This window comes from Triticum urartu, chromosome 3 (assembly GCF_003073215.2).
Source record: "Triticum urartu cultivar G1812 chromosome 3, Tu2.1, whole genome shotgun sequence".
In the NCBI taxonomy this organism is placed as follows: domain Eukaryota; kingdom Viridiplantae; phylum Streptophyta; class Magnoliopsida; order Poales; family Poaceae; genus Triticum; species Triticum urartu.
This window is the reverse complement of record NC_053024.1, coordinates 556,606,661-556,620,160: the sequence shown is the minus strand read 5'-3', so window position 1 is coordinate 556,620,160 and position 13,500 is coordinate 556,606,661. Positions and strand designations below refer to the sequence as shown.

At 50.7% G+C, this 13,500-nt stretch overlaps 4 protein-coding genes across 4 annotated transcripts; 1 reads left to right on the top strand and 3 right to left on the bottom strand.

Annotated features, from left to right (window-relative positions):
• Positions 1-1,694: 1,694 nt before the first annotated feature.
• LOC125544978 (50S ribosomal protein L34, chloroplastic-like) lies at positions 1,695-4,138 on the top strand. Its single transcript, XM_048708794.1, has 2 exons — positions 1,695-1,966; positions 3,671-4,138. Exons 1-2 carry the CDS (start codon positions 1,741-1,743, stop codon positions 3,922-3,924), a joined length of 480 nt encoding a protein of 159 aa, XP_048564751.1. The 5' UTR covers positions 1,695-1,740; the 3' UTR covers positions 3,925-4,138.
• Positions 3,952-7,438, bottom strand: LOC125544975 (cytochrome P450 94B3-like). The gene has a single exon (XM_048708791.1). It carries the CDS (start codon positions 6,115-6,117, stop codon positions 4,576-4,578), a length of 1,542 nt encoding a protein of 513 aa, XP_048564748.1. The 5' UTR covers positions 6,118-7,438; the 3' UTR covers positions 3,952-4,575.
• A 174-nt stretch (positions 7,439-7,612) lies between these two features.
• On the bottom strand, positions 7,613-9,563 carry LOC125544976 (cytochrome P450 94B3-like). Its single transcript, XM_048708792.1, has one exon. The coding sequence runs from the start codon at positions 9,298-9,300 to the stop codon at positions 7,759-7,761; it is 1,542 nt and encodes a 513-aa protein (XP_048564749.1). The 5' UTR covers positions 9,301-9,563; the 3' UTR covers positions 7,613-7,758.
• A 1,556-nt stretch (positions 9,564-11,119) lies between these two features.
• Positions 11,120-12,934, bottom strand: LOC125544977 (cytochrome P450 94B3-like). The gene has a single exon (XM_048708793.1). It carries the CDS (start codon positions 12,842-12,844, stop codon positions 11,315-11,317), a length of 1,530 nt encoding a protein of 509 aa, XP_048564750.1. The 5' UTR covers positions 12,845-12,934; the 3' UTR covers positions 11,120-11,314.
• Between the last annotated feature and the right edge of the window lie 566 nt (positions 12,935-13,500).

The following is a 13,500-nucleotide window of genomic DNA, read 5'->3' as shown; positions in this document are numbered from 1 at the left end:
TTGTGTATTTTTTGAAGAGTATTGGTCTCACACGCCCATTTTAAGTAAATGTGTATATGTTTACTTATGTCTCTTAGAAGGTTGCTAGTCCCATATGTGAGCCTAGTGCATTGGGGGGAGGGGCCTTGGCCCCCTCCCTCTCACCTATATTTTGCAATTACATAAGGTTATCATAAGTGTCCATGAACCCCAGCACATGTATACAAGCATAAATTTATGTAGGCATTGAAGACCTGCAGTGAGAGAAGTTCTTACCGGGCTGCCATCGCTTCCTTGTGCAACTTTTGTTGCTCGTTGGCATCAAACTGCCCCTAGGAGGTCGCAGAGAAGCACTCGACGATCAAGGGTGACCTGGCCATCATTCCGTTGGATGAACACTTATGGTGCGGACAGCCAAAGGTGATCCAATACCTCATCTACTTCATCCTCTTTCCAGAACATCCTCAAGATCATGCTCTTCTTTTGGATCCTAGTAAGTTTACTAGTAGAAATGTGAATTCCATATAGGAGTAGAAGAGAGCAGACATTGACTAAATTGTTGATGAACAATGAGACATTGCTCAGCGAATCACATGTCACCAAGAACATAGGAGTAGAAGGAGTTGCATGCTCACTGAATCACATGTTGCCAGACAACGAGCTCAAAAGACATGAATAATGTAAGAGATTAACAAATATCTTGTCCAAACATTTGTTAAAAAAGAGAGAAATGTTCATTTTCCTAATTTCCTACAATACTGGATGGAATTAAGAAAGTAGTACAAATCAGGGTTGGTGTTGTTGTTGTTGTTGTTGTTGTTGTTAATATTATTATTTTACGATAGATGCAACCAAAATATTGATGTGACATTTGTTGGTGCCTCCAATTCAACTTTAGCAACTACTTTAGTAACTTCACCAACATGTTTATCATCGTATTTGCAGGCCAACAATGAGGCCACAAGATTTCTCCAACCCTTACCTTGATGCAAGATGGGATGAAAAAAATGGGCTAGTTCCTCCAACTCATACCTTGATGCAAGATGGAATGAAAAAAATGTGTCCTGATGCAAGTCAAGCCACATGATATTTCTTGGATTCAAAGAATTAATTTTATTGTCCTAATACATTTTTTATGACAAGCTTTAGTATTTTTTTCCTCCATACCTTGTTGAATACAAGCTTTGAACCTTTGTTTTACTTGTGTTAGACGTGCATTTGTGCTTTATGATATGAACATGGCGGTTGTATTTGAATTTGATCATATGGATTTGTGCTTTATGGAACAGCTTCATATATGAAAGATTGTGTGTCGCAACTTGTTTAATGTTGACATGAATGTCAAATTTTGGAAAGATGATGTTTGGTTTCATTGATTCTTGCCAAAATGGCAGCCATACGTGACACAATAATGATTTCAATTTATAAATCCTTGTGGCAGCCAAGCATGTTTTTTTGCAGTTGGATTTCCATTTCAACCAACTGAAATCCTAACAGAGATTTTATTTGTACCAAATGAAATGAAACGAGGGGGTATTTCTCACTATATAGTACGCACACTCTAACACTCTATCCGAGAGAATTAAAATGAGGGTATCAAACGAGCTGTTAGAGAATCACAAGCGGGCCTACAGATGGGCTTGTTAACAGGTTAGCTGCCCAAAATTAAGGCCCACAAAGCCCAAACTTCTCATCCAGCCGTGGATATGATGATAACAGCATCGAGTGTGAGAGGATAGCCCGCACTCTAGCTGCCCAGACATGGCGCTTGCCCTCGCCTCCCCAATGGCGTCCCTCTCGCTCCACTCCGGGAGGATCTCGGCGGTGGCTATCGGCGGCGGTCTCCGCCCCCACAAAGCGGGCCCTATGGGGGCCTCCGCCTCCCCGTTTCTCCGGAGCTCCTTCATCTCCTCCTCCTCCACCACCTCCTCGCTCTCGGCTGCGGTCTCGGCGTCGCTCGCCTTCACGTCCGCCTCGTCGTTCGGCGGTGAGAGAAACTCCTCCTTCCCTTTGGCACGAGGGAAATTCTTTATTGAATGTGTTCGATATGTTGGTACTGTTCAGCTAGTTTTATTGGGTTGAGGAGTTGGAGTTGGAGTTGGAGGGGAAAGTTACCTGCAATGGAAATGGCGGGTTTGAAGCGTAGAACGGTAGAAGTGTGTAAACTATGGATGTTCTGCTGTTGCACAATGCCATTGTGCTGTATAAGTATTTGTCTTAGTTTTTCTGTCGCGTGCTCTGCAAATTCAGTGACAAGAAGAGAGTCAAACATTATGAACACAGGGTGAGCCTCCATAGTTATGGGCTCCTTTTGACACTTGCTGTGTTTGTACAAAACTGTAAACAGCAGAATTTACGCACTTCGATTTGGTTTAGGTGTCGAAGGAAAATGTACCTCAGCAGGCATTCGCAAACTTAAACGTCTCCAGCATTTTTTTCTGAAAATACATATATTAGATTTCATTATTGTTGGACATGTTGGTTCATGTACATAGTGCAATGGAATCTTGGAATCTACAATGTCTGGCCTGCAGGTGCAGTTATCTGAGAGCAAGCAAGTTCTGCACAAGTCATTGTAGTCTTAGACCCAATTTTTGTTTTCTTGTCCATACTTGAACTGAGAATGTTCATATTTATCTCTATCAAAAATAAAAAAGAATGTTTATATTTCAAACATCACTTTGAGTGAATATAAATCGCTAAAATTAGGAAAATGTGCATGGCTGAGGATTTATTTGTGTCATCGCGTCCTGCAATTTCTACTGGTTCCTTTTTTTTTGAGGATGCAGTGTGACCGCCAATTTCGTTAGACAATCGAAATTTCAAATTCTCACAAAGAAGCTACATATTAACATATGACTGGGGTTCTTGTTTTGTTAATTAGAACTCAAGTGTTAGGAAGAAATGGGATACAACTAGTATATGTATCTGAATTTGAGGGCCTAAAATCCTGAATCATATAGACGATGGAAAGTCTCACAGATCCTTCAGACATAAATGTAGCTCATGTTTTCTTAACTACCACTCAATTTTGGGGAAGCAACTGTACGTCGCTGAACAACAAATTCATAATGTAATAAATTGTCTACCACAGTTAATTAAACAACAAACGGATAACTTCAAGAATGAAGCCTCTCAAGCTTCAATACTTGCTCATTCTCAACCAGTTTATCCTCTTAAATGGTTAAAAGTGACCCAGTATGCTTCTAAACCCAGCACAACAATGTTATATTAAATGAACTAGCTAAAGTGGGAATGAATCGATGCAATATAGTAGAATATTTTCATACACAACGAAGTAATCTTCAGAGAACAGCCAAAAGGCAGCTAATAGTTTGTTTTGGAATACGTTTGTCTGAACTTATGTTTAGCAAATTTTAGAATTAAGTGCAACAGCAATTGTGGAGACCATCAAGGCATTTAATTTAGAACTGCACAGAGTAGTGGGTTAACAAGGCAAATCACAAGTTCTTAGTTGTAACTTGTTGTTTAGAGCTTCTCTTTTGATCTATTACAGCATTTGTCTAATGATCAAGTATACTGTTTACGTCTTTGTAACAGATAACCTTTTCTTCCTTAATACGATCAAGCTTAGACCTCATGGGTGTTCACTAAAAGAAGATTTTATGTATCCAATCCTAGTATTGATTACGTAGAACTGACTATGATATTTTATCATTATGTACGCCAGGTTCATCTTTGGGAATTGAGTTCAGCTACAACAGATTAACAACACGCAGACCTCGCGGTCTACAGATTAGGGCCGGAAAGGCTGCCCTCTGCCTGACCAAGAGGTCAAGATCCAGGAAGTCACTTGCCCGTGTGCATGGTTTCCGAAGGCGGATGCGGACTACTGCTGGAAGAAAGGTTCTGAAGCGTAGGCGTGACAGAGGAAGGAAGATTCTGTGCACAAAGTCGAACTCACCCACTGGGACAAAGTACTGATTACAGCGCAATGTGAGGCGTTATGTATTCCAGCTGTAAGTTTTACTCTTTTTGCACCCCATGTTCTCAGCCATGTTCATCTGTAACAATTGCTGCACATCTTTTCGCTGTTACTCTGGTTGATAACTTGATACCTGAATTAAGTTCCAACACCGGTACAATTTATCCTTTTTGGTAGTGGCAGTCTTTAATGCTATGTTGTTTTGTGAGATTATATCATCTTGGGCGCTGCATTCTGTAACTTTGTAGGACCCCAATGCTATATATCATCCAAGTATTTTTGTGCAGTAGGACAAATTGGTGCTTACCTACACCCTAACAGTTTTGAGAACACTTCTTTGGTTGAAAACTTCAGGCAGTCGCTGGAATAAGTTTTATCTTCTACGCTATCATGTACTCCCCCCGTCCCAAAATAAGTGACTAAACTTTGTAGTAACTTTAGTACAAAGTTAGTTAGTGTAAAGTTGAGTCACTTATTTTGGGACGGAGGGAGTATTAAGTACCAGTACCTGCTTGCTCTTGGTTGAGTCATCTAGTGAATATGTTGAGTGCCTGAATACATGGTACCTCAAGACTGGCTAGAACCTGAATATGTAGGACTAAGACAAGTAGGCGTGAGAGAGGAGCAGCCTGTAGGCAAAGGGAACATGCCTAGCTGCTCAGTGCCCCCCTCTTCTTCACTTGCATCGGCAAGCCGCCCTCCATACGCAAGGTCACGGAGAACACAACCCCTGGCCGGCTCTCGCCTCCGATGAACTGGAAGCTGAACCTCTCCAACACGCAGGCAGCAATGGACTTCATCTGTATGTAAGCCATCTCTTTGCCGAGGCACATCCTCGGCCCGGCATGGAAGACCGGGTACTTAAACGAGCTCTCTGGCCGGAACGCACCCTCCTCATCGAGCCATCGCTCTGGCCGGTACTCTGCACAGTCCTCGCCCCATATCTCCTCCAACCGCGCCATGGCATACGCGCTGTAGGAGACCTGCCAACCTTTACCGACGAACGTGCCATCGGGCAGGACGTCGTCATGCTTGCAGCAGCGCGAGTCCATGGCCACGGGTGGGTATAGACGCATGGACTCCGTGACCGCTGCGTGCAGGTAGTGCATCTCGCGCAGCTCGTCCAAGCTGAAGGCTGCATCCGCGCTCCCGCTGGACGCTCGCACCGCGCGTATCTCGCGGACGATCTTGTCCTCCACCTCGCGCCGCCGGGACACGAGCCAGAAGAACCAAGTGAGCGCTGATGAGGTGGTGTCCCGCCCGGCTATGATGAAGCTGGTGACCACATCACGAAGGCTCTCGTTGCTGTGCTCGCCGCTGGAGACGAAGCGTGAGAGGAAGTCGTCCTTGCGCGCCAGCCCGGCCGCTCCCCTCTCGCCGCGGTCACGGATGATCCTGTCGACGTAGCCGTGAATCGTGGCGAGTGCCTCGCTCATCCGCCTCTCCGGTCCCATGTTGAGTAGCTTCTTGACCCGCCATGCCCACTTGACCGGCGACATGAACCGGGCCATGATCATCATCTGCGCGTCGTTCAAGGCATGCATGAACTCGGCACGCCCATTCAACCCCAGGCCGTCGTCGGTGAGGCACGCCGGGTCCTCGTCGAAGGCGACGCAGCAGATGTTGTCGAACGCGAAGCGCTCGAGAACGTCCTGCATGTCCAGCGTCAGGCCTTCTAGCTCCGCCCGGGAGAGCAGAGGCAGCAGCCGCTCGACGACCTCGAACCGGACGGTGCTGACCACGAAGTTTCTCAACGAGCGCTTGCTGAACTCGTAGCTGGCGGCCTTGCGCTGCGAGAGCCACTGGTCGCCGTCGGAGTTGAAGATGCCATGGCCAAGGAAGTCCGCCATGGCAGACACCACGAACTCACCCTTGGGGTAGTTCTGGAAGTTGGTCTTCACGATGTATTCCACATTGGCCGGATTCGCGGTGATGGCACCGGCCATGAGGCCGAGACCCTTGAAGTCGAAGACCATGGTGTGCGTGGGGCAACGAGCGACGACGCCGGCCGACCACTCGACGAGGCAGTCCTGGTTCTTGACGAAGTGCGGGAGCGTGCCGATGATGGGGTAGGCCTTGAGGCCGTCGGCGTGAGGTTGCTTTCTGGTGTTCCGACGTAGGCGGAGGACATAGAGTAGAGGTAGGAGCAGGAAGAGGAGCATGGGATGGGCCGAGGTGAACGAGAGCTCCATGGCGATCGAGATCTCTGGCTTGCCAAGTCTAAAACTGTAGGAGTGAGTGGGGGTGCTTGGAGGTTAACACGGAAAAGGGGATTCTGAAGCAGAGTTGTTGCATCTTTGATACTCCCTCCGTCTCAAAAGTCTAAAAAGGCGTTTTAATGTTAGATACATCCGTGTACTTTGAGTCTTCGGCTTCAGTACGTGACGTACTGATACTCCCTCCATTAGATACATCCGTGTACTAAAGTTTCAAACTACTTTAGTGATTTAAACGCTTTTATATTTCTTTACGAAGGGAGTACTATATAACCATTTTTCTCTTTGATTTATCTGGTCTAGTTGGAGGTGTGAGCTGGATGAGTGTACTTTGAGTCTTTGGCTTCAGTATATGTCAAGGGCACTTGTAGATGAACACTGATTGGGGTTGTGTAATTAGTTTGTGCGGATGCGACACCAACCAATTGCTCAGAATACTGCTGTTGGTTTCAGGCATGTCCATGGGAAACTACAAGTTGACGTGATTCCTGCTTCCTGGCAACTACTATAAGCAAGTGAACCATCAACTAAAACATGACCAATCTTACCAGATAAATCACTTGGACACAAACTTAACCATGAACAAAGACTAGTCAATTTTGATGTCCACATCTTCGCAAAAAAGGAGAGGCTTATATTCCGTTGCACTTGAATAGTTTAATGCTGCTTACATTTCCAAAAATATATTAAAAAAATAAACTGCCTCGGTCGGTTGATCGGCTACCTGATTCGATCAACTGCAACTGAACCATAGACAAACACTGCAAAATTGTGATGCTCGCAACTGATTCGCTCAAGGAGTGGCGTCTAAAAAGTTATGTTTGATGCATAGATAATTTTATACTGTGTAACTGAATGAAATGGTTTTTTCATACTCGCATAACGAAACTACGCCACATACTACGTTCGGTACGTGAAATGCCTCCGGCCCAAGTTGAGAGGAAGATTATAGTTTGTTCAGGGCCATAACTGACCCAACGAGTATCATTCTTTTTTTTTCTTCTGTCTCCAGCATCCACACGAGAAACTCATGAGTCGTGACAAGTCAGCTAGTTTGGATGTACGTACGGTGCACTGCAACCAGCAGTCATGCAATAACGATGAAGGTCTGAGGCTCTGAGCAATCTGGTGTTAAGTTTTTTTTCCCTCCTTGTTCTGCTGCTGAGTGCCCTTCTGAACCCACGTCGATTTCACGTGCAGCGTGGCATTTCCTGCATAGATCATCCGGCATCTTCTCCCAGTGGCTAGCTAGCTTATTTCTCTGCTACTAAGATTGATTTTTCTCAACGACGACGGCAACAACAACAACAAAATTACTACTCCCTCCGATCCAAAAAGAGAGTCGTGGCTTTAGTTCAGCGAGGCCCTACTGAAGACGGTTGAAGAAAGAGAGATGACTGATGAGAAGTGTCTGCCCCTCCGGGTCGGCGTAACGTATCAAGCTCGCTATGCCATTCTTCTACTTTTCCGGCAAGTGGTGTCCCGACGTGTAGAAGCGTACCATGCCATCAACAAGGTGTGCAATAACGGAAGATTTACACCCGAAATAATGGAGAACTCGTACAGAGCATTGTTGACCTCTGACGGAATGGACTCCTGCGACTAGCCTAGCCTAGCCTAGCTAGCTCCCTCTGCTCTCTTCTTCACCTGCATGGGCAGGCCGCCTCCCATGCGCAGCGTCAGCGACATGACGAGCCGGGGGTGCCCCTCGCCGCCGACGTGCCGGAGGCTGAACCTCTCCACCACGCCGGCAACGATGGACTTCATCTGTATGTAGGCCATCTCCTTGCCGAGGCACATCCTCGGCCCCGCGTGGAACACCGGGTACTTGGCCGTGCTCTCCGGCCGGAACGCCCCCTCCTCGTCCAGCCACCGCTCCGGCTGGAACTCCGCGCAGTCCGCGCCCCACAGCTCCTCCAGCCGCGCCATGGCGTACGCGCTGTAGGTGACCTGCCACCCCTTGCCGACGAGCGTGCCGTCCGGCAGGACATCCTCGCGCCGGCAGCAGTGCGTGTCCATGGCCACCGGCGGGTACAGCCGCATCGACTCCGTGATCGCCGCGTGCAGGTACTGCATCGAGCGCAGCTCCTCGTAGCCCAACGCCGCATCCCCATTCCCGCTCGACGCGCGCGCCGCGCGGATCTCGCGCACGATCTTGCCCTCCACGTCGGGCCGCCCGGACAGCAGCCAGAAGAACCAGCTGAGCGCCGACGACGTCGTGTCCCGCCCGGCGACGATGAAGTTGGTGACCGCGTCGCGGAGGCCCTCGTCGCTGTGCTCGCCGCTCGACGCGAAGCGCGACAGGAAGTCGTCCTTGCGGGCCGCCCCACTCTCGCCGCGCTCGCGGACGGCCCTGTCGATGTAGCCGTGGATGGTGGCGACCGCGTCGCGCATCCGCCTCTCCGGCCCCACGTTGAGCAGCCTCTGGAGCCGCCACGCCCACTTGACCGGCGACATGAACCGGGCCATGACGATGTTCTGCGCGTCGGTCAGGGCGCGCATGAACTCGGCACGCCCGTCCCCGTCCGCCCCCGGTCCGTCCTCCTCCTCCTCCTCCTCGGCGAGGCACGCCGGGTCCTCGTCGAAGACGACGCAGCAGATGGTGTCGAACGCGAAGCGCTCCAGCACGTCCTGCACGTCCAGCGTCCGCCCGTCGCGCCCCGCGCGCTCCAGCAGCGGCAGCAGCCGGTCGACGACCTCGGAGCTGACGGCGCTGACCACGAAGCTCCTCAGCGACCGCGTGTTGAACTCGTAGCTGGCGGCCTTGCGCTGCCGGAGCCACTGGTCGCCGTCGGAGTTGAAGATGCCGCGGCCGAGCAGGTCCTCGATGACGGACACCACGAACTCGCCCTTGGGGTAGTTCTGGAAGTTGGTCTTGGCGACGTGCTCGACGTTGGCCGGGTTGGCCGTCATGACGCCGGCCCCGAGGCCGAGGCCCCGGAAGTTGAAGGTCATGGTGTGGGTGGGGCAGCGCGCGAGGACGCCGGCCGACCACTCGATGAGGCGGTGCTGGTTCTTGACGAAGTGGGGGAGCGTGCCGATGATGGGGTAGGCCTTGAGGCCGTCGGGGCGAGTCTGCCTCCTGGTCTCCCGGCGTAGCCAGAGGAAGCAGAGCAGAGGCAGGAGCAGGAGCAGGGCCGAGGTCAACGGAAGCTCCATGGCGATCGGGATCTCAGGCTTGCCAGTCCAAACTGTAGGAGTGAGTTGGCGCTCCGTGCTTGACAGTTACAGCAAAAGGGCAAGATTCGCAGTTAGAGTTGTTGCATTTTTACTATGTACATAACCATTAATTATTATTTCTCTTGATTAATCTAGTCTAGTTACGGGGTTACTGCAGTAAAGTTGACTACTTTAGACTTCAGTAAAGTTGACCGCACGATTTTTTGGTGAATGGAAGAGGCGCGGTGGATCCTGATCACACATGCTTCGTTTTTTGGTGTTTTTTTTCTTCTGATTTTCGTTATCGCTTCTATCTACCACTCAAAAAGGTGAAGCGGTGGCGGCTCTAGCGGTGTGCCTAGCGTCGTTGAAGATCGTGTGAAAGTGTGTCTAGGTTAATATCTTCATATTCGATTGTGTTTGTCTTCAGTGGGTTTACTTGGATCCGGCCATCGCTCGTCTTCGTTTGTGTGTCTATAGATTTGATTCTTCCGATCTATACTTTTCTTCACTGACGACGATTGTAGTTCTGATGTGCTGGTCCTATGAGGCCATAGCATGCATGATGACTTTTCGACTGCCTACTATAACAAGGTCTACCGAGCCCCTATGAGGGAGGAGCGATGACAACAACGCCTTTCCTTACTACAATGTTTGTAGTAGTCGCTAGATGATCTTTGAATCAAGATGTAATTTTCATTACTTCTGGTATTCTTTGTACCTCGTTGACAGTTCATGAATAGATCAAAAGGCTTTTCTTTTTCAAAAAAAATATTGTAAGGACAACTCCAACGTGGTCCACAAAATCGGTCCTAATTGTCCAGACCGATCTATCCGGCCATTCTTTGCAATCCAATGTCTTTCATCCTGGACCAGTTTAGATGCTCGAAATCCCACAAACCGACACCAAATGTATGAGATGTTTGCGAGCGTTCGGACCTCTAACACGTTGGACTCTGGCACGCCCGACCCGCCCAAAATACCACATCCGGAGAACCTTTTGCCCCATTATGTCTCTCTCCATTGTGCTTTGTATCCGCTCCTTCAGCAACCGACGACCTCGCCGTACCACCCCAACCACCGTCATGGGCCTTGTCGGACCTTCGCTGCTCCACCCAGGCCCCTCCCACCTTTGACTACGCCGCCGTTCCACCATAGATCTGACCGTAGCCCAAGTATCATCTGACCGTAGCCCAAGTATCATCCGCTATCTGCCAATCCCATCCATACTGGACGCCACGCCCGTCAAGTGTTTGGCCAAATGTCATTGCCAATTATTATTTTTACTTTTGTTGTTTAGTTTGAAGCAAACACGTGGGATTCAGAGCGAGTTCATGGAGCCATCTTCGTCGGGAACTCATGCGCAACTGCAAAATGATCTAGTCGAGAATCCTTGGATGTTTCATATGGACAATTGAAACATGTGTCTAATATGTTGAATTCAAATATGAATTATTTTATGTTCAGATTGTAATATTTTTATTTGAATTATTATTGCATTAAAATATTATCTTTCAATTGCTTAAGAACTATTTTATGTTTGACTGTTTGAGTAGGCCGAGTGTAAAAAAAACAGGATATGGGCATTCGATATATGCGGTTGTATGACTTCCGGGTCATGTTCCGTGGACATTTGGTGGTGTCCGTTTTGTTGGACCCGTTGGATGGCCACAAAGTTGTCTCGTTGGTTTCTACCACATTCCCATAACTGGCATGTCCCCATGGTTTCTGCCACAAGTTAAGTTAAGATAATTCCTGAACAATATGTGTAACTGAACCCAAAACATAACCAAATAATTACTTGAACACAACTGAGCCATGAACAAATACCAGCATATTATACGGTGTTCACAACAACACATAAATATTGTACTAGTAGTTTATTAAAGGTTGCAATTATAAATGAACACCTTTAAACCCGCTAGCGATTTTTTTGCCCGAACCAAGCAAGAACACAACAGAAAATGGAGTAGAGCAATTGTGATTCGTGACGAAATGGACTACTCCAAGCATCCTAGCTAGCCACCTCTGTTCTGCTCTTCACCTGCATCGGCAGGCCGCCTCCCATCCGCAGCGTAAGTGACATTATGAGCCTGGGATGCCCCTCGCCGCCGGCGTACCGGAGGCTGAACCTCTCCAGCACGCACGCCGCGATGGACTTCATCTGTATGTAGGCCATCTCCTTGCCGAGGCACATCCTCGGCCCCGCGTGGAACACCGCGTACTTGAACGGGCTCTCCGCCCGGAACGCGCCCTCCTCGTCGAGCCACCGCTCCGGCCTGAACTCCTCGCAGTCCTTGCCCCACACGCCCTCCAGCCGCGCCATGGCGAACGCGCAGTACGTCATCAGCCACCCTTTCCCGACGAACGTGCCGTCCGGGAGGAAGTCGTCCTCCTTGCAGCTGTGCGTGTCGGCGGGCACCGGCGGGTACAGCCGCATCGACTCCGTGATGGCCGCGTGGAGGTAGTGCATCTCGCGCAGCTCGTCCAAGCTGGGAGTCGACGCTGCGCCGCCGCCCGACGCGCGCACCGCGCGGACCTCGCGCAGGATCTTGTCCTCCACGTCGGGCCGCGTGGACACCAGCCAGAAGAACCAGGTCAGCGCGGACGAGGTCGTGTCGCGGCCGGCGAGGATGAAGTTGGTGACCACGTCGCGGAGGCTCTCGTCGTTGTGCTCGCCGGCCGCGGCGAAGCGCGATAGGAAGTCGTCCCGGCTCACCAGCCCAGCAGCCTCCCCTCTCTCCTTGCGCTCGCGGACGATCTTGTCGGCGTAGCCGTGGATGGTGGCGAGCGCCGAGCGCATCCGCCTCTCCGGCTCCATGCCCAGCAGCCTCTTGACGCGCCACAGCCACTTGGCGGGCGACATGAACCGGGCCATCACGGCGTTCTGCGCGTCGTTGAAGGCGGCCATGAACTCGGCGCTCTGGGGCGCGGCCATGCCCTCCTCGGCGAGGCAGGCCGGGTCCTCGCCGAAGGCCACGCGGCAGATGTTGTCGAACGCGAAGCGCTCCAGCACGTCCTGCACGTCCAGCGTCCGCCCGTCGCGCCCCGCGCGGTCCAGCAGCGGCAGCAGCCGCTCGACGACCTCGAAGCGGACGGCGTCCACCACGAAGTTCCTCAGCGAGCGCTTGTTGAACTCGTAGCTGGCGGCCTTCCGCTGCCACAGCCACTGCTCGCCGTCGGAGTTGAATATGCCGTGGCCGAGGAAGTCGTCGAGCATGGAGACCTGGAGCTCGCCCTTGGGGTAGTTCGCAAAGTTGGCCTTGAGTATGTGCTCGACGCAGGCCGGGTCGGCGGTGATGGCGCCGCCGGTGAGGCCGGGCACCTTGAAGGCCAGGGTGTGCGTGGGGCTGGCCTGCATGACGCCGGTGTACCATTCGAGGAAGCGGTCCTGGTTCTTGACGAAGTGCGGCAGCGTGCCGAGGATGGGGTAGACCTTGAGGCCATGGGCGCGAGGCTGCCTCTTGGGGTCCGGCCGCAGGTAGAGGAAGTAGAGAAGAGGGAGGAGAGGCAGGAGGAGGAGGGGAAGGGATGAGAGTTCCATGGCGAGTGAGTGAGTTGGTCTTGCCTTAGCTCGCGAAGTCGCGAGCGGTGCGGGTGATAGTTAGATCGATCAAATCTGCTTGCGATGAGAGGTGAGGGATTGTTCAGTTGTCTTGTACGTACAATCGATCGGCGACTGGTCAGAGTTGCCTCCCGGTTCAATTATTTGATTCATTCATGCATCGGGTTGCATATGCAGTATGTCTGTAGATGCTTTTTTAGGATCTGCTCACAGCTTACGGATAAAAATGAAAAGCCAATGAAAATGCCTGCCGATGGCATCGGGCCCGACTTTTCTGCTGTCATGCTCTAGTAATGCCTATGCAAACAACCCCGGTTCTCTCTCCAGAATCCCTTAGAGCAGCTTCAACGAGGCGATCCATTCCTTAAAAATAACTTTAATGAGGCGACCCATATCGTCTGTCGCCATTCGTTTGAATTGGCGCGGACACAAAAGACGGCCCAACGTGCCGACACGTCCGCATACTGACCCATTCCCGATTTATTTTTGAGTCGGATTTGTGTCGGCATAGAAACAAGACGGACGCGCGCGCCTACTCTTCCCCCTCCCTCCCTGGGCCGGCCGGTCGGTGGCAGCCACCACCATTCACTTCCCCCCTTATTTTTCCCAAAACCCTCACGCCCGTGCGCGCTCCT

Coding starts and splice junctions, on each gene's coding strand:
- LOC125544978 (XM_048708794.1), top strand. CDS start 1,741: ATGGCGCTTGCCCTCGCCTCCCCAATGGCGTCCCTCTCGCTCCACTCC. Junction 1,967..3,670: donor GTCCGCCTCGTCGTTCGGCG/GTGAGAGAAACT, acceptor TATGTACGCCAG/GTTCATCTTTGGGAATTGAG.
- LOC125544975 (XM_048708791.1), bottom strand. CDS start 6,117: ATGGAGCTCTCGTTCACCTCGGCCCATCCCATGCTCCTCTTCCTGCTC.
- LOC125544976 (XM_048708792.1), bottom strand. CDS start 9,300: ATGGAGCTTCCGTTGACCTCGGCCCTGCTCCTGCTCCTGCCTCTGCTC.
- LOC125544977 (XM_048708793.1), bottom strand. CDS start 12,844: ATGGAACTCTCATCCCTTCCCCTCCTCCTCCTGCCTCTCCTCCCTCTT.